The sequence below is a fragment of the Hyla sarda genome, chromosome 1 (assembly GCF_029499605.1).
Source record: "Hyla sarda isolate aHylSar1 chromosome 1, aHylSar1.hap1, whole genome shotgun sequence".
Taxonomy (NCBI): domain Eukaryota; kingdom Metazoa; phylum Chordata; class Amphibia; order Anura; family Hylidae; genus Hyla; species Hyla sarda.
In genome coordinates, this window is record NC_079189.1 from 401,329,963 (window position 1) to 401,354,198 (window position 24,236).

At 44.2% G+C, this 24,236-nt stretch overlaps 1 protein-coding gene across 5 annotated transcripts in view; it reads left to right on the plus strand.

Annotated features, from left to right (window-relative positions):
- Positions 1 to 24,236, plus strand: part of CHD8 (chromodomain helicase DNA binding protein 8) — a 144,025-nt gene that overhangs the window by 69,163 nt on the left and 50,626 nt on the right. For all 5 annotated transcript variants that reach the window (XM_056527805.1, XM_056527786.1, XM_056527769.1 and 2 more), the window contains exons 11-21: positions 1,076 to 1,213; positions 1,409 to 1,530; positions 1,654 to 1,897; positions 2,489 to 2,665; positions 6,443 to 6,586; positions 15,035 to 15,290; positions 15,539 to 15,749; positions 16,848 to 17,043; positions 17,327 to 17,494; positions 17,580 to 17,762; positions 17,948 to 18,058. In XM_056527805.1, coding sequence (XP_056383780.1) covers positions 1,076 to 1,213; positions 1,409 to 1,530; positions 1,654 to 1,897; positions 2,489 to 2,665; positions 6,443 to 6,586; positions 15,035 to 15,290; positions 15,539 to 15,749; positions 16,848 to 17,043; positions 17,327 to 17,494; positions 17,580 to 17,762; positions 17,948 to 18,058 — 1,950 coding nt within the window. The remainder of the gene's footprint in view (positions 1 to 1,075; positions 1,214 to 1,408; positions 1,531 to 1,653; positions 1,898 to 2,488; positions 2,666 to 6,442; positions 6,587 to 15,034; positions 15,291 to 15,538; positions 15,750 to 16,847; positions 17,044 to 17,326; positions 17,495 to 17,579; positions 17,763 to 17,947; positions 18,059 to 24,236) is intronic.

Genomic DNA, 24,236 nt, shown 5'->3' on the forward strand with positions numbered 1-24,236 from the left:
GTCTTGCTTGGAAGCCATCCTGGTGGTCCTTGTGCTTCCGTCTGGATGTAAAGGCTCTGTTGTTCCTAGACAGTCTCTGCTGTGGCAAGTCACTTCTCCTTTTTTTTCAGTTGTACCGGGCTTGCCCGCCAGTCTAAGTGGGCGCCTTCCTGGGCCCTGGTCATGTCTTCTTTACCTCGCCTTGTTGCTTCGGTGGGTTGACATCTCGCTGGGTCCCCTTTGTCTTCCTTTTGGAGACTGTCATTCTGGGATGTTACTCTCTTGGTCATAGTGTATGTTCCGACCATTGGAATCCCCAGCTTGATTGGCCTTGTCTTTCACCTAGTCTCTTGCGTCTGCGAGTGCCTGGCGGCATGGTGACCTCAGGGGTAGCTGTGGATTTTTCTCTTGGCCGCTATTCTCCCCTAGTGTAGGTCACTCTTCCCTGGCAGCCCCAGAGTCGTTCAGGTCCCTCTCCCTCTGTATTTTACCTTTTCAGGCTCTCCTTTCCTTGGGCTCTCTTCCAGGTGGCCCTTCCATGCCTTGGGCTCCGGATGGTTTTTCCTGATGCTTACTCCGGGGGTTCTTGTCTCTGGCCTTGGCAGGGTTCCGGTCCCACTCTTCTCCGCCGTTTCTCTGCAGAGGCGGTCTTTGTTTCCCGCTCGATGTCCTGCCCCAGCCTAGGTGCTCGTCAGCCGGAGTGTTCACTCCTGCTTGATGTTCTCTGCGTCTCCTTGTTTGGGACTCCTGGGTCCCTCCATTTCTTCCTGGATCTGGGATCCTCTTTCTCTGGGTGGCGGTTCCGGTGTTAAGGGAGGCTCTGTTCCTTTAATCCATAGTTACATAGTTACATAGTTAGTCTGGTCTGTCTTTTTGTGGTTTGGCTTCTCCTACTGATTTGTGACACAACTGATTAGCTCAGTGCCTGTGGGTGGGTAGATCCTGCTGGGAGGAGCAGACTTCCTTTTTTTTTTTTTGCCTAGGGTCTGCCTCCTAGAGGACAGCGGCATAATACCCATGGTCTCTGTGTCCCCCCCCCAATAAAGACTACAAGAAAGAGATTTTATTGTACAAAACATCTCCTTTTCTCTTTCAGCCGGTTGTGTATTATTTGGTCAAGTGGTGTTCACTGCCTTATGAAGACAGTACTTGGGAACTTAAGGAAGATGTAGATGATGGGAAAGTTGAGGAATTTAAACGTGTAGAATCACGTCAGCCCAATCTGAAGCGTGTGGTGAGTGCCAGCACTTTGTTAAAGTAAGGCTGCTATCACATGTGCATAATAAATACCTAAGTCTGTATGAAAATATCATGATGATCTATGATGTCACTTCCAGTTATGCCCGTATTACGCACACATGAAAGCGCTCAAATCTATACATGCACAATTTATTTTCAATACTTTCTGACCTAATCTATTCTCATTAAGGCAAGACCAGCTGCCACATCTTGGAATAAATTAGATCTGACCCGGGAATACAGAAATGGAAACCAGCTGAGAGAATACCAGTTAGAGGGGGTGAACTGGCTGCTATTCAATTGGTACAACAGGTGCGATTCATGGCGTTTAGTATTGCATCAATATTTTTACGGTTTGTGTTTATGGTCTTGCATTACATAATATAGGCCATCTAAGAAAAAAGTTTGTAACTTTAGATTTGTTTTTCTTTGCAGGCAAAACTGTATCCTGGCTGATGAAATGGGCCTGGGAAAGACAATCCAATCCATCACATTTCTGCAGGAAGTGTACAATGTAGGGGTTCGGGGGCCTTTTCTAGTTATTGCTCCGCTTTCTACTATTACCAACTGGGAGAGGGAGTTTGCTAGTTGGACACAAATGAACACAATTGTTTACCATGGCAGCCTGGCCAGTCGACAAATGATTCAGCAGTATGAAATGTACTGCAAAGACTCTAAGGTTTGTTCCTTACTTTGGTAACTAGTTTACCATTTCATCAATGTTCTGTAATTACATATTTCGACTTCTTTCTTTTTAAAGTGTACCTGTCAGATCCCACACAAAGTTAAAAAAATAAAAAGTTAATCAGTACCTAATCCTTAGTATATACATTACATTTTTATGCCTCTATCACCTATATTTATTATATAAATACCTCTTTCCATTAGCTCAAAGTGTTAGAAATCCTCTCAGGGGAAGAGGGCGTGTGCCTCCCTTGTGGTGGTAGGAGGTGATTGGTGTGTCTGCTCATGCAGGCTTGTCCATGAGTCATTTCTTGTCCATGACTCATAGACAAGCCTGATGCTGCTGCAGGACTGGTTAGTGTCCCAGTAGGTATGGGGACCCCCTAGTGGTGGGATTTTTAGTGGCTGTTTTTCTTGATTGAATATTAAAACATTTAACAACCATATTACAAAAGGACTTATAATTTCCATCCGTAACAACATGTAAAAAGTTTTTGGATCTGACAGTGGCCATTTAAGCATTACTTTACACCAGGTGCTATTGTGCGTTACAACACAACTCTGAGCGCACAATTTATATTTACAGGGTCGTCTTATCCCTGGAGCGTATAAGTTTGATGCATTGATCACAACATTTGAAATGGTGCTTTCTGACTGCCCTGAGCTGCGTGAAATTGAATGGCGCTGTGTTATTATCGATGAAGCTCATCGTCTAAAAAATAGAAACTGCAAACTGTTAGACAGCTTGAAGCACATGGACCTGGTGAGTATAATTTTATGAATTTTACATATTATACCCGGGCTACGGACTCAAGACCGAACCATACCTGGCTGCTCCCAGATGAATTTACAAGCTGGGGGCTGCCACTTATATCCACCATGCAGTGATCTCTGCAGGTGACCATTCACAATTTAGATGCTGCAGCAAAGTTGACAGCGGCATCTAAATTACCATTACAGCAGTCATTGGTTATGCAATAACTGCTGGTTGACTTACCTGGCAGCCTGAGGGCTTACCTTGCTTTCTATGGCTGCCTGGACTCTATTGATAGAGCCGGTCTTGAGCAGGCTCTACCAATCTAGCATAGATCACAATGATTAATGCAGTTTAAATCACCTTACTTTTCCCTTATGTAAGTACACTGCTCAAAAAACAATAAAGGGAACACTAAGATAACACATCCTAGATCTGAATGAATGAATTAACTAATTGTATGAAATACTTTCATCTTTACATAGTTGAATGTGCTGACAACAAAATCAAACAAAAATTATCAATGGAAATCAAATTTATCAAGCCATGGAGGTCTGAATATGGAGTCACACTCAAAAACAAAGTGGAAAACCACACTACAAGCTGATGCAACTTTGATGTAATGTCCTTAAAACCAAAATGAGGCTCAGTAGTATGTGTGGCCTCCGCATGCCTGTATGACCTTACCTACAGCGCCTTGGCATGCTCCTGATGAGGTGGCGGATGGTCTCCTGAGGGATGTCTTCCCAGACCTGGACTAAAGCACCTGCCAACTCCTGGACAGTCTGTGGTGCAACGTGACTTTGGTGGATGGAGCGAGACCTTATGTCCCAGATGTGCTCAATCGGATTCAGGTCTGGGGAACGGGCGGGCCAGTCCGTAGCATCAATGCCTTCCTCTTGCAAAAACTGCATTTTTGCATTAGGAGGAACCCAGGGCCAACCTCACCAGCATATGGTCTCACAAGAGGTCTGAGAATCTCATCTCGGTACCTAATGGCAGTCAGGCTACCTCTGGCAAGCACATGGAGGGCTGTGTGGCCCCCCAAAGAAATGCCACCCCACACCATTACTGTGGTATCCACCACCAAAACCGATCTTGCTAGAGGATGTTGGAGACAGCAGAACGTTCTCCACAGCGTCTCCAGACTCTGTCAAGTCTGTCACATGTATTCAGTGTGAACCTGCTTTCATTTGTGAAAGCACAGGGCACCAGTAGCGTATGTGCCAATCTTGGTGTTCTCTGGCAAATGCCAAACGTCCTGCATGGTGTTGGTCTGTAAGCACAACCCCCACCTGTGGACGTCGGGCCCTCATACCACCCTCATGGAGTCTGTTTCTGACTGTTTTAGTGGACACATGCACTTTAGTGGCCTGCTGTAGGTAATTTTGCAGGGCTATGGCAGTGCTCCTCCTGCTCCTACTTGCACAAATGCGTAGGTAGCGGTCCTGCTGCTGGGTTGTTGCCTCCTCCATGTCTCCTGATGTACTGGCCTGTCTCCAGGTATCGCCTCCATGCTCTGGACACTACGCTGACAGACACAGCAAACCTTCTTGCCACAGCTCGCATTGATGTGCCATCCTGGATGAGCTGCACTCCCTGAGCCACATGTGTGGGTTGTAGACTCTGTCTCAGGCTACCACTAGAGTGAAAGCACCGCGAGCATTCAAAAGTGACCAAAACATCAGCCAGGAAGCATAAGAACTGAGAAGTGGTCTGTGGTCACCACCTGCAGAACCACTCCTTTATTGGAGGTGTCTTGCTATGCTAATTGCCTATAATTTCCACCTGTTTTCTGTTGCATTTGCATAAAAGCATGTGAAATTGATTGTCAATCAGTGTTGCTTCCTGAGTAGACAGTATGATTTCACAGAAGTGTTATTGACTTGGAGTTACGTTGTGGTGTGTGTGTTCACTTTCTTTTTTTGAGCAGTATATAATAGAAATTGTCCAATATAACATTATTTATCACACATGTTGAATGACATAAATGTTTGTTTAAAAAAAAAAAAAAACACTGAATAATTGTGTGTGGGTTTTTTATTTCCAGAAAAAGTCAGACAGGTTGTTGTCTTACAGGAATTACAGTCATGGCCGTAAATGTTGGCACCCCTGAAATGTTTCAAGAAAATGAAGTATTTCTCACAGACAAGGATTGCAGTAACACATGTTTTGCTATACACATGTTTATTCCCTTTGTGTGTATTGGAACTAAACCAAAAAAGGGAGGAAAAAAAGCAAATCGGACATAGTCACACCAAACTCCAAAAATGGGCTGGACAAAATTATTGGCACCTTTAACTTAATATTTGGTTGCACACTCTTTGGAAAAATTTACTGAAATCAGTCGTTTCCTATAACCATCAATAAGCTTCTTACACCTCTCAGCCGGAATGTTGGGCTACTCTTCCTTTGCAAACTGCTTCAGGCCTCCCTTATTGGAAGGGCCTTTTCCCAAAAGCAATTTTAAGCTCTCTCCACAGATGTTTATGGGAGTTTGATCTGGACTCATTGCTGGCCACTTCAGAACTCTCCAGCGCTTTGCCATCCATTTCTGGGTGCTTTTTGTCGTGTGTTTGGGGTCATTATCCTGCTGGAAGACCTGAGATTTCGGATGCAACCCCAGATTTCTTACACGGGGCCGTACAGTGCGACCCAAAATCCATTGGTAATCCTCAGATTTCATGATGCCTTGCACACATTCGAGGCACCCAGTGCCATAGACAGTAAAACAACCCCAAAACATCATTGAACTTCCACCATATTTCACTGTGGGTACTGTTTTCTTTTCTTTGTAGGTCTAATTCTGTTTTCAGTAAACAGTAGAATGATGTGCTTTACCAAAAAGCTCTATCTTGGTCTCATCTGTCCACAAGATGTTTTCCCAGAAGGATCTTGGCTCAAGTTCATTTTGGCAAAATGTAGTCTTGCTTTTTTATGTCTCTGTGTCAGCAGTTGGGTCCTCCTGGGTCTCCTGCCATACCATTTCATTTAAATGTTGAAGGATAGCTGACACTGATCCTCGCTGAGTCTGCAGGACAACTTGAATACCTTTTGGAACTTGTTTGGAGCTGCTTATGCACCATCTGAACTATCCTGCGTTGACACCTTTAATCAATTTTTCTCTTCTGTCCACGCCCATTGAGATTAGCTACAGTGCCATGGGTTGCAAACTTCTTGACAATGTTGCACACTGTGGACAAATGCAAAATCTATATCTTTGGAGAAGGACTTGTAACCTTGAGATTGTTGATATTTGTCCACAATTTTGGTTCTCAAGTCCTCAGACAGTTCTCTTCTTTCTGTTGTCCATGTTTAGTGTGGCACACAGACACACAATGCAAAGACTAAGTGAACTTCTCTCCTTTATCTGCTTTCTTGTGGGATTTTTATATTGCCCACATCTGTTACTTGCCCCAGGTGAGTTTAAAGGAGCATCACATACTTGAAACAATCTTATTTTTCCACAATTTTGAAAGGGTGCCAATTATTTTGTCCAGACCATTTTTGGAGTTTGTTGTGACATTATGTCCAATTTGCTTTTTTTCCTCCCTTTTTTGTTTTAGTTCCAATACACACAAAGGGAATAAGCATGTGTATAGTAAAACATGTTACTGCAATCCTTTTCTGTGAGAAATACTTCATTTTCTTGGAAAATTTCAGCGGTGCCAACATTACGGCCATGACTGTATTTATTTTGGAATTTGTTTTATTGGTACAACATGTAACAATTGCCTGCCTACTAGTAGTGCAGAGGGTTAATGTGTTTTTGGGTTGTCCCCTCAGGAGCACAAAGTCCTATTGACTGGAACACCATTACAGAACACTGTGGAGGAGCTTTTCAGTCTGTTACATTTCTTGGAGCCAACTCAGTTTGCTTCCGAGGCAGAATTTCTGAAAGACTTTGGAGATCTGAAGACAGAGGAGCAGGTATCAAGAAGCACAATGTTTATAATCATTTATTCTGAAAAAATTTGCATATATTTTACAGATTTGGACAAGCTCAGCTGGCCTTTCTTACCTCATTTATTCTAGAAATAAAATACTCCACCTCAACCCTTCTTCACATGTCCATATTTACTTGCCATTAAACTGGGCATAGACTCTGATATTATGAAGCGGGATCGCGCCGTCGGTCCCAATCTCATCAACGGCCAGGACCCGCGGCTAATACCACACATCGCCGATCGCGGCGATGTGCGGTATTAACCCTTTTAGAAGCGGCGGTCAAAGCTGACCGCCGCTTCTAAAGTGAAAGTGACCCGGCTGCTCAGTCGGGCTGTTCGGGACCGCCGCGGTGAAATCGCGGCTTCCCGAACAGCTTACAGGACACCGGGAGGGCCCTTACCTGCCTCCTCGGTGTCCGATCGGCGAATGACTGCTCCGTGCCTGAGATCCAGGCAGGAGCAGTCAAGCGCCGATAACACTGATCACAGGCGTGTTAATACACGCCAGTGATCTGTGCAAGAGATCAGTGTGTGCAGTGTTATAGGTCCCTATGGGACCTATAACACTGCAAAAAGAAAGTAAAAAAAAAAAAAGTGTTAATAAAGGTAATTTAACCCCTTCCCTAATAAAAGTTTGAATCACCCCCCCTTTTCCCATAAAAAAAATAAAACCGTGTAAAAAAAAAATATAAACATATGTGGCATCGCCGCGTGCGTAAATGTCCGAACTATAAAAATATATCATTAATTAAACCGCACGGTCAATGTCGTACGCGCAAAAAAATTCCAAAGTAAAAAAAAAGCGTATTTTTGGTCACTTTTTATACCATTAAAAAATGAATAAAAAGTGATCAAAAAGTCCGATCAAAACAAAAATCATACCGATAAAAACTTCAGATCACGGCGCAAAAAATGAGTCCTCATACCTCCCTGTACGTGGAAAAATAAAAAAGTTATAGGGGTCAGAAGATGACATTTTTAAACGTATACATTTTCCTGCATGTAGTTATGATTTTTTCCAGAAGTGCGACAAAACCTATATAAGTAGGGTATCATTTTAACCGTATGGACCTACAGAATAATGTGTAATTTTTACCGAAATATGCACAGCGTAGAAACGGAAGCCCCCAAAAGTTACAAATTGGCGTTTTTTCTTCGATCTTGTCGCACAATGATTTTTTTTTTCCCGTTTTGCCATGCATTTTTGGGTAAAATGACTAATGTCACTGCAAAGTAGAATTGGCGACGCAAAAAATAAGCCATAATATGGATTTTTAGGTGGAAAATTGAAAGGGTTATGGTTTTTTAAAGATGAGGAAAAAACGAAAGTGCAAAAACTGAAAAACCCTGAGTCCTTAAGGGGTTAAGGGGCTTCAGATAAAGAGCTGACTGGATTTTTACTAATCAGATATTACTCATATAAGAGGTATTGGTGTCTTTTTCTTCCCCCTCTCCCCAATATGTCTTTCACACCAGCAGAAACAGTTCAGCTCAGCCAAATTCTATCTAGAAATTGAAATTAAGGAGTTCATGTGCAATGATGTCTCTGCACTTAAAATATTAGAATAAACTTATGCTACCCATTGTTTTAAAGTGCAGGGCTGAACAGCAATTGTAGATGTCACTTACAGCAGTTATTGATCTATCATGCCCGTGGATACAGAATAAAACTGCAACGTTAGTAAGAAGCCCATATATGCATACTAAGAGCTCACAAACTTTAAGCTTGGACTAGAAATATGGCCTCATCAAAGCTATACAAACTAGCTGTTTTCTTATTTTTTTTGTGTTCGTATGCTTATTGGTGGCAATGAAGAATTTCTAGGTCACCCTTCATTGGGGGACACCAATACTGATGGGTATATGCTCTTGCCACAAGGAGGCGCTTAAACTAGGAAAAAAGTAATCTCCTCCCTAGCAGGATTTACCCACCCTAGGAAGTGAGGTAACCAGTTTTAGCTAGTGTCAGTAGGAGGCAAAACACTGGTCTTTTTATTTATTATTTTCTAGTCAGGGCTGTTTAGTTTTTTTTCCTCCCTTTTGTTTCCCATTTTCAGGTTGGAGTTCAGAAGCCTGGCATTACCCGTTCCCCCATATGCGACAAAGGGGCACGGAACATAAGAGTATGGGCCGTCAACCCCTTATCGCCAACGGCCAGCGCCTGGAGGTTAGGTTGTACCCTGGGTCTGCGTCCCCCACTGCCCTTGCTCGCCCTGCTATGACAGCCTGGCATAATGCAGCGTGGCCACAAGCTGATTGAAGATGTCTGGGTGAGTATAAGAAGATTGCGTCCGCAGGTGAGTATGTGTCTTCTCTCCCCCCCCCCCCCCCCCCCCAGCCCCCTGCTTCTTTAAAAAGGGACTCTGTCCTTTATTGGGAGCATTTGGTGTGGGGCTCACTCAGGGTCTCATAGGGGGGGCTGTGTTTCTGCACACTAGGTACTTGGACGACAGCCGCCGACCTTTTGCAGAGGCTCTCTCTGCGGGCGTTCTTTTCTGGCTCACCTCTGAACAGCCTTGCTGTTCTTTGTCCCCGCCAGATATATTAATTCCCCCACTGCAGGAGCTGACAGCATGCTGGTTGATCAGCCAGTGGGAGTTCATGGGGTTATGGCAGCACATGGCTCCGCCCTGCTACCTCTGAGCCAGCGTGCATATCGGGAGGCCATGCAGCGCCTCCTCTCCAGGTTCAGAGGTTGAGGGCGGCACGTGGCTCTGCCCTTCTTTTCTCCCAGAGCAGCTTGTGAAACGTGATGCCAGATGGCGCCTCCTCTAGGTTTGCAAGCACCACGGATCATTTTATGCGACCGGCAAGTGCTTCCCCATGGCTGTGATGATGTGCGCCTCCAGCGATGTCTAGCTCCGCACCTTCACCATTGCTGGGGTTCACCATTGCTCCATTCGCCTCCCCAAGTGGGAGTTTGGCTCGCTCTTTTCCCCTGCCCCAGAGCAGTGCGGCGGTTTGGCAGGCGTTTCGAAGCGCGATGCTCCGTACATTTTCCTAGTATCCCTGCATGAGGGTACATGGTGTAGGTGTCCTAGCTCTTCTATTAGGGTTTCATGCGGACAGGAGCAGTGCATCCGAGCAGGGGTCTTGCTCCCCATGCTTCGTTCCTACATTTTTGGTGTATTTAAAATAAATAAAACACCAAAAAATTCAATCTCTGCTGCTGGTCGCTCAGTCATTTAGTGACGTTTGGCACCCTCTTGTGGCCAATAATTAAATGATGCTCTCTTGTGAGCTCACCCCTTATGACATCCAATAACTATTACAGCCTTACCTGTTTTTGGCAGGGTTCTCTCTCTGTCAGGGAGCGTATGTGACAGAGGTCGTTGCCAGGGATTTCACAATCCCTTTGAAGATACTGGGATTACAGTCAGTGACTGTTCTCCTCTATCGCGGATTGCCATGGCCATTGGAGGGTTTTTGGCATGTGTGTACAATATTCTCTCCTCGACAGGCTGCCGTATCCGCGGCTAGTGCCCCGGATCCCCACATCCCATGGGAGATCTCCATGGAAGCATTCCTGTATGTGGGCATGGATTGCTCCTGATATCATTATGCCAGACTGTAGTCTCACCTGTCACTCCTCTCACAGCTGCCGCATCTGTGGCTGGATTTAGTGGGAGGTGTCCACTGGAGTGACCCGTTGTCTACTATGGACCCATACCAGTAAGCCAGACAGTGGTCTGTGTGGTTTTCTCTGCCGCCTGTCACTTTTCCAAGGGCTGATGTATCTGCGGCTGGCGTTCCGGTACCTCACTGCTAGTGCGCGGTGTCCGGAGGGGTGACCTGGTGTGTCGCAGGACAACAGGGGATACTATCCATGCTCCTCAGCCTCACCTGATCTCCCAGGGTGAGGGGTATTCTATCCATGGCTTCTAGACCTCCTCCTTCCACATGTGTCACAGAGGCACGGTTATTGCCTATCTGACAGTGTCCCCTTATCACCAGCGCCTGGAGGGACACTCGTTACGCCAGACCATTGTCTGCACTGTTTCCGCCGCCGTCCCATCTCAGGGCTGCCGTGTGCTTGGCTAGGGTCCCTGCAGGTACAGGGACTGATGCCAGTCAGCCAGACGTTCGTCTGCATGGTCTCCTATTCCACTGGGTCGCCCATCAGATAGGCCGCACTCCTGTGCCCCACTTTCTGTGGGAGGGTTTGAAGGAGTGATAATGTGTGTTCAGGAATCCTACCAGTCAGCCAGACGGTTGTCTGCATGGTTTACCTCTGCGTCAGGTCTACTACCGTACACTTTCCACACCGTGGCAGAAGTTCAGGTAACCCACTGCCAAGGTGTAGTTCCGAGTGAGTCACCTCATGTTCATGGGCCCTATACAATGCACCACATACTGGTTCGCAGGGTCCCCTACTTCACCCAGGTCCCTCTCTACATGCCTGCCGCTCTCATGGCTAAAGGCTGGTTACCCACTTTCAGAGTGTGGTTCTGAATTCGGGACTGGGTGTGGCCATGGTCCCTATGCAGTATAGCCAGACTGTCTGCATGATTTTTTTTTTTTATCCATTCCTACCACTCACGTGGCTGCAGTCCAGTGTCTCACTCTCCATGTGAAGTTCCAAAGCAATGTCTCTGTAGGTTCATTGGGCCTTTTCTAACTGTATGTCAAACTGTGTCTGCTTGTTTCCTGCCCCACATACACATCCTTCCTCACTCTGTGACAGCAGTACTGGTGTGTGTCACCATTAGAGATTGGGGTGTGGACATTTCCTGCAGGTTCCAGGGACTTTCACAGCAACAGAAGCACACTGTTCCCCTTTCTAAGGGTGCAGCGTTGGTCTGCTAGGGGCATGGTTGTGACACACAGTTTGGTGCTGAGCCTGTCTTCCCTACTGCCGGACTAAGGCCAGGTTTCCACTTGGGTTTTCTTCTGGCAGTTTTTGGAAAACTGCCATTGCAGTTTTTGAGCCAAAGCCAGAAGTGTATTCAAAAGGATTAGGACATATAAAGGAAGGACTTACACTTCTCCTCCCTTATGGATCCACTTCTGACTGGCTCAATAACTGCAGTGGCAGTTTTCGAAGTGGAAACCTAGCCTTAGCCTGTTTTTCCATACTGCCGGACTTTTGGATGTCTGCGGTTTCTTTAGTGTCTGCAGGTCTTGGTTCCCCACTACTATCGTGAGATAACCATGTCTGTGTCCCTACGTATGCTATGGCCACTCTTCACATGTAGAGCACGCCTCCCCTTCTGTTCGGTGTGGTGTTCATCGGGCCTTCCTGTGGTCTTGTTTCCTCAGGTCTGCGGTGGTTGAGCACCTCTGCTCTGGCATGACATTTGCCTCTGGGTATCTTCCTGGTCTCCTCTGCTGGGTGGCTCAGGCCCCTGCTCTGTTGTCTTAGTCAACAACTCATGGCTCTGTTGACACACCATCTGGTCCTGGTTTCACCTCGATGGGGTGTTCCTCTCATCGCTGTTGGTAGCTGTGTATGTGAGCTTCTAGCATAGCCACTTTTTTGTATACATTACATACACATGACACATAGACAGACATCATACACACATCACACATACACCATACATATGGACACATCATACATACACCTGCCGCTGCCCACCCCATATCATATATACACACATCACACATACACTCACACCATATTTATACAACCACCCTTCCTGCCACTGCCTGCATTCTCGGCCTCCTCACCTGAGCTGGCCATGAGTGGACATCAGAACTGTAGTCACACCGGCCAGTGTGAGGTTGCATGGGTTTGAAAATCTCACCTCACACCGGACGTCCCCTCTCTCCCCTCCTCCCCCTGCTCTGTGGTTTCCCCGTGCAAACATGCAACCTCCCCGTGGTGGATTAGGTCCTGTGGAGACAGAGCAGGGGGAGGGGAGGAGCTGTGTACGTCCTTTCTCTCCCCCTGCTGTGTCTTCTTGTGTAATGTGCAGCTGCGTCCTCCATCCTCTGGGAGGGGTAGATGAGGGGGCATGGCTTAATTATGTAATGCAAACATGCGACCTCGGGCTCTGCGGTCAGCTGGGGGGCGCTGCCCCCTACATACACCCTGAGCGCCGGAGTGAGGTGCAGACTTGCATCGGCTCCTGCGCTTCACACCGGAATTAAAGAAAAATAAGAGGGAAGTCGGTCTGTCCCTGCTTGCCCCATACAGGGCTAAATCTATGAACAATTTACCTGCCCGGCACCCGAAACTACATGTCCTGGGCGTCGGGCAATAGGATTTCCACATCCCTGCCTCCAGGCTCCTGAAACCACGGAACTGTGAGTAGCATAGTAGCTGTGATTCTGCAGCTCTATGGATTTCTTTTGCAGTTTCAAACGAACTTTCTTTCTTTACAGGTGGACCACTTGGACCAGGTAGATGCATTTGGGGACCAATTTAGCAAACTTTGCAACTGCTACCACCTTTGTCTCGAAATGGAACAATATACACATTAGGTTGCAGGTTACACAGTCTAATTTACCTTTCAGGTTTCTGGAGTTTGGTTATGCATTTCCCAGTGGTCAACAATATTTAAAGCGCATTAACCTCTGATAAATTGTTGATGATTTTATCAGCTTTTTGATTTATGGTCTATGTTGTACAAATTGATACCTCCCGGATGACTTCACACTTTACAGGGGGGGCAGAAACACGTCAGCGTTTTTTTCCTTATCAATCTAGATGTGCAAGCTATTTAAGCATTTACTGCACTCAAAGATTTGTTACTTTCTGGAGTGATCACACCAGATCTACTCCAGTTTGTATTTCATACATTTAGTCCTGCTATATTTACATTTATTTACACTTTAATACATCACTGACTGTTCAACTTTTATTTGATTTATTAAAAGTTACGATTTAGGCACATCCTGAACACACGTTCTTACATTTATGATTTTGATTGCTGGATAGTTTTGGTATTTTTTGTGGGCCTACGTGGAGCCTAATACTCAACACCACGTATTCAGTTATTCTATCTTCCCAGTGGTTTTCTGGTCTCCACCTTTTGTGCTCGACTTCTGCTCAGGCATATGCTGCTCTGCCTGGCGTCTTTCCGCCATGTTCTCTGGATGGGGTTCTCTTGTTGTGCCCTTTTCCATTTTTGTTTTCCAGCCGGGCTAGCTCTCTGCCTTGTTCTTTGTTCCTTGAAGTTGATTTCCTACCTCCTTCCGGGATGGCTCCGGCCCATCTGGCTTCCTAGTCTCTCTATATGGACTGTGGGTTTAGAGCCTCTACTATGAACTGTCCCTTCCTTTTGGCTTTCTAGTCCATCTCCATGGACGGTGGGATCTTCCAGGAGATCAGTTTCTGGGCCTCTGGTTTCTCTGGACCGATGTCTCGTCCGCAGGCCTTTCGGACGTGTGTGTTTGGTCTCTGGGCTGATTCCCTTTCTCTGGTGGTTGTTATGCCCACCCAAGGGGACTGCTTTGGTACGTCCCATCAATATTGGTGTCCCCAATGAAGAGCCACAGAGAAAAGGAGATTTTTTGTACTCACTGTAAAATCTTTCTTAGCCTTCATTGGGGGACACCGCCCCCCTTTTTTCTTCTTGTCTGGATAATCTTTTCCAGTTATTTTTTATTTTATTTATTCGAGATTCTTTTTCATGGTCCTTTGGACATATTTGTTGGCTTCTCCTATTGCTTTGTGACAAATCTGATTACCTCACTTCCTGTGGGCGGGTATATTCTGCAAGGGAGGAGCCAACTTTTTTACCTAGTGTCAGCGCCTCCTAGTGGCAAGAACATATACCCATCAGTATTGGTGTTCCCCAATGAAGGTTACACGAGAGAGATTTTTCAGGGAGTACAAAAAAATCTCCTTTTTTGGGAGAAACTAATAGAATTACTGTATATTCTATTATGAAATGTACATTTTAATGTGTGTCCTTTGATTTTTACAAAAACCTTATAACCAAGGGGAGACCCCCTGGTCACGAATACCCTTGTTTATTGCCCACCCCTAAAACTTAGCTTTTATTAAGCTGCTTAATATCATATAATAGAAAAGAAAATAGTTAGTCACTTAAAAACACAGTCCTTTAGTATGTTGCTTAATATGTATATATCACTGCTGTGTTAGCATGTGTTATCAATCCCCAGTGGCCTGCAGAGACCCTGGTAATTGTATAGACACACTATCGGGACTGCTGGTAAAACCTAACAATGCCCCCTCAATTACCAGGGTATCTGCAGGCCACTGGGGATTGATAACACATGCTAACCCAGCAGTGATATATACATATTAAGAAACATACTAAAGGACTGTGTTTTTAAGTGACTCACTATTTTCTTCTCTATTATATGATATTAAGCAGCTTAATAAAAGCTAAGTTTTAGGGGTGGGCAATAAACAAGGGTATCAGTGACCAAGGGGGTCTCCCCTTGTTTATAAGGTTGTTGTATGAAATTGACCCTAACCCATCCTGGGGATTCTTTCTATGGTCCTTTTGATTTTTAGGTGCAAAAGTTACAAGCCATCTTGAAGCCAATGATGCTAAGAAGGTTAAAGGAAGATGTAGAAAAGAATCTTGCTCCTAAGCAGGAAACCATCATAGAAGTTGAATTAACCAATATCCAAAAGAAGTATTACAGGGCTATTCTGGAAAAGAATTTTTCATTTTTGACAAAAGGTGCCAGTCAGTCCAATACACCCAATTTGCTTAACACCATGATGGAACTGCGGAAATGCTGCAACCACCCCTACCTCATTACTGGTAATGTATTTGTGTATACCAGTAACACTTATTGTCTATATGTTTGTCTGTTTTTGCGTGTGTGTTTTTCTCATCTCTACTATTGCTCTGTTAATGTATTTTTTATATATATATATATATATATATATATATATGTGTATATATATGTGTGTGTATATATATATATATATATATATATATATATATATATATATATATATATATATATAATATATAATATATTTTTTTTTTTTTTTTTGTCTGTAAAGGAGCTGAAGAGAAGATACTGTTTGACTTCAGGGAAGCAACTCCAGTAATCCCTCTAGACTTCCACTTGCAAGCTATGGTGCGTTCCTCTGGAAAACTGGTGCTAATAGATAAGCTTCTACCTAAGCTTCGAGCTGGAGGCCATAAGGTTCTGATCTTCTCCCAAATGGTTCGGTGTTTGGATATATTAGAAGATTATCTCATCCAGCGCAGGTAGGGACTGTAGGTCTGCTTATCTCTTGGTCACATACACAAATCTGTAATCCACATCCATAGGGATAACAAGCTAATCGAGGGGAGTCCAATCACAGGGACCACCAATCGTTCTAATAATAGGGACACAATTGTTTCTTAAAATTGTTATGCACCGTGCCTGTGTGTCCTCAGTCATTCATTCTCTATGGGGTTGCTGAATATTTTGGAATGTTGAACTACAAATGTAGCTCCATGCACAGAGAACTTTGATGCTGGTGGTTTAATTTCTCGGAATTTCCCTGCTAATTGCGCTTGAGGCATCTAAGCAGTTTGACAGAATGGGGTACCCATCGCAGTCAGCTGATCACAGAAAAAGCCATGTCCCTCGAGGGATCTATAAAACTACAAAAAACGGAAAATAGTTCTGGTGGGCAGGTTATGGTGATGCAAAGCATCAATAATTTTTTCAATTTATTAATCACATTCACCTACAAAATAAAGTTGAAGGGAACCTATCACTTCGATATACAATCAGTATTCTGATATTAGGTGAAAAGAAAAATAAATGCTGCAGATGCATATAGCATTGCCTACCTATATGCTCTTGTTCTGAAGCCACCAAAAATCCATTTGTTTTGCATATATGTGGTTCTCTTCCTATGTCAGATAATCTCTGTGCTTCCTGGTTGAGTAGTTGCTCTACATTTCCCAGAATGCACTGTTTTTCCCTTAGCTCTTCATCATAGTCCTCCAATCCTGCCTACTCCCCTCCCACAGCAATCCTAACAGTTTTCCACACCAGGCTGTTACAGAACATTTCAGTACACAGCAGACTATTGCACTGCTGTCAGTAAATCTGCAGTAAATGCTGCATTTATTCCCGGTGTGCTCCTTTGTCTGTGGCATTGTCAATCATAAGGCAGCATGCTGTAAACACACCCCGGTCTTCCCTAAATTCAAAAACACTGCTCCTTTTTTTTTATTTCGTTCTACAAATAATGTCATTTTTTTTAATACATTTTGTGGTCAAGTAAAGGGGCCAATCAAAAATGTAACTTGTCCCGCAAAAGTATTGTAGAATTAAGCAAGCAGTGCATTTACTTTCCATAAATCTAGGTACCTCTATGAAAGAATTGATGGTAGAGTTCGTGGAAACATGCGCCAAGCTGCGATTGATCGTTTCAGTCGTCCAGATTCTGACCGCTTTGTGTTCTTGCTGTGCACACGTGCTGGTGGACTTGGAATTAACCTGACAGCTGCAGATACCTGCATTATCTTTGACTCTGACTGGAATCCTCAAAATGATCTCCAGGTACGATCTTATTTTCTGCATTATATACATGCCACCTATTCATGTAATGTTCTAATATTTTCCTTGTTTGCCTAGCCTGTAACCTTTTGGTTCTCTATTGTGCGAAAAAAAAGTCAAAGCATGCCAACCAAGATAGAGCCACTGACTATTCTAGGGTGTCTGCTATTCAGTACCTCATGACAACAAAGCTGTAAATGTGTATTTTTGTTATACTTGTTTTATTTGACAGTGTAGTTTGTTGTGTTGCACAAAATTCAACAATTTTCTTTTCCTGCTCTGTTAGGCACAAGCTCGTTGTCACCGAATTGGACAGAGCAAGGCAGTTAAAATTTACCGGCTGATAACCCGAAACTCCTATGAGAGAGAAATGTTTGATAAAGCTAGCCTAAAGTTAGGACTTGACAAAGCTGTACTCCAGTCAATGAGTGGTCGTGAAAACCACCTTAGTGGGGTGAGTATCTGTTGGAGGAAATCACATGTATTGTATATGAATGGGTTTATTAATCCTAATAGTGATCTGTGATCCTTTTTTTCAGCCCATACAGCAGTTTACAAAGAAAGAAATTGAAGACCTCCTTAGAAAAGGAGCCTACGCAGCCATCATGGATGAAGATGATGAAGGTTCTAAGTTTTGTGAGGAAGACATAGACCAGATTCTCTTAAGACGAACCACCACAATTACCATAGAATCAGAAGGCAAAGGCTCGACTTTTTCCAAGGTTTGCAACTTTACAGTGTTTGTGCTGATTATTTTTCTCTTTTGGTGTTTGTATAAAGAATAGTGCATAAAATAGTTTAGTAAGTTTTTTTCATATTTGCTATAATAGGAGAGTGCGGTTTTCTCTTGGGAAATTATTAAATGGTTTTCCCTTCTGTGTTTTTTTTTTTAAATCTATTTATTAAGGCAAGTTTTGTGGCTTCTGAAAACAGGACTGATATTTCACTTGATGATCCCAATTTCTGGCAGAAATGGGCTAAAAAGGCTGATTTAGACTTGGATCTCCTCAGCAGTAAGGTAAGTTTACATGTATGTTTCTTGGGCGCTCTTCATTGGGGGACACCTTACTGATGGGTATATGCTCTTGCCACTAGGGGAAAAAAAGTTGGCTCCTCCCTGGCAGGATATACATGCCCACTGGAGGTGAGGTAACCAGTTTTAGCTAGTGTCAGTAGGAGGTAAGACACAGGTCTGGGAGCTTCCCAGACCTGGTCTATTATTTTATTAATTTCTAGTAAAGTATGTCTAGTTAGTCATGGCTGTAAATGTTGGCACCCCTGAAAGTTTTCAAGAAAATGAAGTATTTCTCACAGAAAAGGATTGCAGTAACACATGTTTTGCTATACACATGTTTAGGGTACGTTCACACGTGTGGATTTTTTAGCGGGTTTTCTACACAATGGTCTCCAAACTGTTCTCCTCCAGTTGTTGCATAACAAAAACTCCCAACATGCCCTTCGGCTGTCAGTGCATGCTTGGAGTTGGAGTTTTGCAACAACTGGAGGCACACTGGTTGGGAAACCTTGTCTGTTTCCTAATTCTGTGTTTCTCAACCTGTGTGCCTCCAGCTGTTGCAAAACTATTACTCCCAGCATGCACTGACAGACCATGCATGCTGGGAGTTGTAGATTTTGCAACAGCTGGAGGCACACTGGTTGCAAAACACTGAGTTAAGTAACAAACTCTGTGTTTTGCAGCCAGTGTGCCTCCAGCTGTTGCATAACTGCATCTCCCAGCATGCACGGACAGCCAAAGGGCATGCTGGGAGTTGTAGTTTTGCAACAGCTGGAGGTTTGCTGTCCCCCCCATGTGAATGTGCAGGGTACAATCATACGGGCGGGGGTTTACAGTGAGTTTCTCGCTGCAAGTTTGAGATGCAGCAAATTCTCCGCTGCAGGTCAAACCCTAAAAACACTACACTGCACCTACACAAAATAAAAAGTAAAACACCACATATACATATACCCTGACACAGTTACCCCCCCCCCCCAAATAAAACTTCACACATGGCAGTGTATCCAAAAACGGAGCCTCCAGCTGTTGCAAAACCACAACTCCCAGTATTGCAGGACCGCCATTGACAATCCAGGCATGCTGGGAATTTTGCAACAGCTGGAAGCACCCGGTTTGGGAAACCCTGCCATAGGGTAATTTTGGTATGGGAGGCAAGTGTAATTCTTGCATCCGGGTCTGTCCCATGCAATTCCCTAATTTAGGCCTCAAATGCGCATGGCACTCTCTCATACGGAGCCCTGTCATATTTCAAGGCAACAGTTTAGGGTCACATATGGGGTATCTCCGTACTCGGGAGAAATTGCCTAACAAATGGTGGGCTTTTTCTCATTTTACCCCTTATGAAAAGTTGGGGTCTACTCCAAAAAAATGTAATTTTGACATGCTGTTGTTGCCCCATACTTTTCATTTTCACAAGAGGTAAAAGGAAAAAAAAGACCCTAAAATTTGTAACGCAAGTTCTCCAGAGTACGGAAACACCCCATATGTGGATGTATAATGCTCTGCGGGCACTCAACAAGGCTCAGGAGTGAGAGCACCATGTACATTTGAGTTGATTTGCACAGGGGTGGCTGATCGTTACAGCGGTTCTGACATAAACTCAATTTGGAAACTACACCCCTCACGGAACGTAGCAAGGAGGATAGTGAGCCTACACACCCCACAGGTGTTTGAAGAATTTTCGTTAGACGTGAAAATTTTTTTTTCACTAAAATGCTGGTGTTATCCCAAACTTTTCATTTTCACAAGGGGTAATAGGAAAAAAGCCCCCCATATTTTGTAACACAGTTTTTTCTGAGTATGTAAATACCCCACATGTGGATGTAAAGTGCCCTGCGGGCAAACTACAATGCTCAGAAGAGAAGGAGCGCCTTTGGGCTTTTGGAGAGAGAATGTGTCTGGAATTGTAGGCCATGTGCGTTTACAAAGCCCTCAGGGCCCCCGCCCCCCCCCCCCCCCCCCCCTGTGACCCCTTTTTGGAAACTACACCCCTCATGGAATGTAATAAGGGGTGCAGTGAGCATTTACACCCCACAGTTGTCTGACAGATTTGTGTAACAGTGTTCCGTGAAAATTAAAATTAAAATTTTTCATTTGCACAGCCATAGTGTGCCATGTGGGGCTTTTTTTTTATTTTTATTTTTTGCTGTTCTGGCACCATAGGGGCTTCCTAAATGCGACATGCCCCCCCAAAGACCATTTCAGCAAAATTTGCTTTCCAAAAGCCAAATGTGGCTCCTCTTCTGAGCATTGTAGTGCACCAGCTGTGCACTTGACGTCCACACATGGGGTATTGCCATACCCAAAAGAGATGGGGTTACAAACTTGTGAGGGCATTTTTAGAGATGAGCGAACTTACAGTAAATTCGATTTGTCAAGAACTTCTCGGCTTGGCAGTTGATGACTTATCCTGCGTAAATTAGTTCAGCTTTCAGGTGCTCCGGTGGGCTGGAAAAGGTGGATACAGTCCTAGGAGACTCTTTCCTAGGACTGTATCCACCTTTTCCATCCCACCGGAGCACCTGAAAGCTGAACTAATTTATGCAGGATAAGTCATCAACTGCCGAGCCGAGAAGTTCGTGACGAATCGAATTTACTGTAAGTTCGCTCATCTCTAGGCATTTTCTCCTATTACCCCTTGCAAAAAATTTTAATTTTGGTGAAAACCATTATTTTAGTGGAAATTTTTTATTTATTTACAAATCCAAATTTAACGAAAAGTTGTCAAACACCTGTGGGGTGTTAAGGCTCACTGTACCCCTTGTTACATTCCTTGTGGGGTGGAGTTTCCAAAATAGTATGCCATGTTGATTTCTTCTTCTTTTTTTTTTCTTTTTTTGCTGTTCTGGCTCCATAGGGGCTTCCTAAATGTGACATGCCCCCCAAAAATTCTTTCAGCAAAACTCACTCTCCAAAATCCCATTGTCGCGCCTTCCCTTCTGAGCCCTCTAGTGCACACACAGAGCACTTTACATACACATGAGGTATTTCTTTACTCGAGAGAAATTGGGTTACAAATTTTGTGGTGATTTCTCTCCTTTTAACCCTTGTAAAAAATGAAGATTTAGAATTTTTTCCTTCACTTTGCTGCTTTTCCTGTGAAACGCCTAACGGGTAACACACTTTTCTGAATGTTATTTTTAATACTTTGAGGAGTGCAGTTTTTATAATGGGGTCATTTATGAGGTATTTCTAAAAATGCGGCCCTTCAAATCCACTTCAAAACTGAACTGTTCCTTGGAAAATTCAGATTTTGAAAATGTTGTGAAAAATTGGAAAATTGCTGCTATACTTTGAAGCCCTCCGATGTCTTCCAAAAGCGAAAACATGTCAACTTTATGATGGTAGACATATTGTATATGTGAATCAATATATAATTTATTTCCGGTGTCTGTTTTCCTTATAAGCAGAGAGTTTCAAAGTAAAAAAAAAAAATTAAAAAATGCAACATTTTAAAATTTTTCATCAAATTTTGGAATTTTTCACCAAGAAATGATGCAAGTATCGACAAAAATTTACCACTAACATAAAGTAGAATTTCACGAAAAAAAATTCTCAGAATCATAATGAAAAGTAAAAGCATCCCATAGTTATTAATGCTTAAAGTGACAGTGGTCAGATGTACAAAAATGCTTGTCTGGTACTCCGGTGGAAAACTTTTTTTTTTTTTTTTTTTTTTTTTTTTTTTAACTGGTGCCAGAAAGTTAAAGAGATTTGTAAATAGCTTCTATTAACAAAATCTTAATCCTTCCAGTACTTATTAGCTGCTGAATACTACAGAGGAAATGCTTTTCTTTTTTGAACACAGAGCTCTCTGCTGAATCATGAGCACAGTGCTCTCTGCTGACATCTCTGTCCATTTTAGGAACTGTCCGGTCCCACGCGGCCGAGCGCATCCTCATTACAAGCACAGAGCCCGCTTACTACTATTATGTTGCGACCAGGCGCAGTGTCCTGGCCATGTTCTTTATAGGCTGACCAGAGACCTACAGCTGCAGGCAGCAGGTCTCCGGTCCCACACGGCCGACCGCGTTCTTTAGTGCGGGCACACCATCCTGCCTACTGATCTTAGCTGCAGCCAGGTGCAGTGTCCTGGCCGCGTTCTCTTATCTGCTGCTTGAGACTCTCTGCAGCTGCCTTCCGTGTTAGTGCTCTTGGGACAGCGGGTCTCCAGTCCCACGTTGCCGGAAGCTTCCCCGGTGGGGGAGGGACGAGCCGCGTCATTCAACCTTTTCCTGTACCTGTCACTCAGGCACTCCGGTACCCCACTGCTAGTGCAAGGTGTGTTCTCCGGAGTGACCCGTTGTGTACTATGGACCCATACCAGTAAGCCAGACAGTGTTCTGCGTGGTTCCTCCACCACCTGTCACTCATCACCCGGCTGATGTATCTGCGGCGTGAGTTCCGGTACCCCACTGCTGTGCGAGGTATTTGAAGGAGTGACCGTTTACTATGGACCCATACCAGTAAGCCAGACAGTGGTCTGCTTGGTTTCCTCTGCCGACTGTCGCTCATCTCATGGCTGATGTATCTGCGGCTGGAGTTCTGGTAACCCACTGTCCCCCCCTCCTTTGTACCATATTCAGTTTATGATTAATTTTTGATTTATACATGTTTGTTTATAAATTAATAGTTCATATAAGCTCATATGCTACCAATGTTTAAAAGTGTTTATCTCTATCATTAATAAGAATTACATGTGAAAATGAGGCTCTCATATATATCTAAGTTCACTGATATTGCGGACCTATTGAGTTATATGCGCGTGTGCGGCATCTATACCCAATGCTGGGAGGCCTGTCATCTCATCTGAGGAAGCAGGACGCAGAGCGCGTGCGCAACCAGGCACGGGATACACACGGCCAGTGTTTACATCGGGTCCGGATCATGTGAGTAAACACAGGTCACGTGATCGGATTACGGGAATAACGCCGGAAACAAGACCGCAGATCGGAGGTGAGGATTGGTAGTAGGAATGATGTCAGCTAATTGGCGTCTGACATCAGTGAATAAAAGTATATATGATTGGCCCGTGTATAGAGTGGATTGTTCATTGAACCCTATTGGTTTATATTGAATATGAGGGAGTAATAGGCCACTTTTGATTGGCTGATGCTTTCTAGCTCACAATTGGTGAATCTACGGGGGAGGGCTAGGGGTATTCATATAAATAAAACCCATTTGACTTTTCTACACTCAGTGCTGTCAGTCAATCTTCCTGATGAAGCCACGTATGTGGTGAAACATGTAGTGGTGTGACAGCGTACTTTTTTTATTTGCAAGCCCATGTTGTACCCTCTAATACCCTGTATTGTGACATTGGCTCTATCACCCTATCTACAGTGCACAGTAGTTATATGGGTGCTTTTTCTCTGCCGTTGGCAGTGGATATTAGTGTGGGTCATCTCTAAAAAAGTACTCCCATTAGAAGGGGCTCACCCCTGGTAGACTAAGAGATCCTGATGACATGACCACCTGTGATTTCAGTGTTCTATTAATTGAGACCTATTCATTGTCACAAATTAGGGATTCAGATATCACAGGAACAACATGGGCTTGTGATTTTAATTGTGTGTCTCACCAGTTTCTATTAATTTCGCATTAAAAGTTAAGTTTTATAAAACACATAGTAATATAGGTTCTTGTTAACCCCTTTGGGTTAAATTGTTGTTATCTGGTATCACTGCTGCGCAAGGCGTACGAAGAAGTAACCCAGCGTGTCCTCTGGACCTTATACGGGGTAACAGGGATACAATCCACGGCTACTCAGCCTCCCTCCATCCCCCAGGGTGGCAGGGATACTATCCCTGGCTCCTAGGCCTCCTCTCCCTCCCACAGCTGACAGAGGGGCACAGTGATCGCCTATCTGGCTGTCCCCTTTTGCCAGCTCCTGGAGGTGTACTTATTAGGCCAGACTGTTGTCTGCATGGTCGCCGCCGCTGTTGGTCTGCCATCTCTTGTCTGCCACCGGCATGGTCAGGTTTCCTATACCTCACTGCTGGTGTAAGGACTCTGACTTGGGGTTCCTGAAGGTCCTCGGGACTGATGCTAGTCAGCCGGACTTTCGTCTGCTGGGTCTCCTGCACCGCTAGGTTGCCAGTTAGTTCGACCTTGGCCTCCCTGGGAGGCTTTGAAGGTGTTACCATGAGTGTTCATGAACTCTATACCAGTCAATCGGACA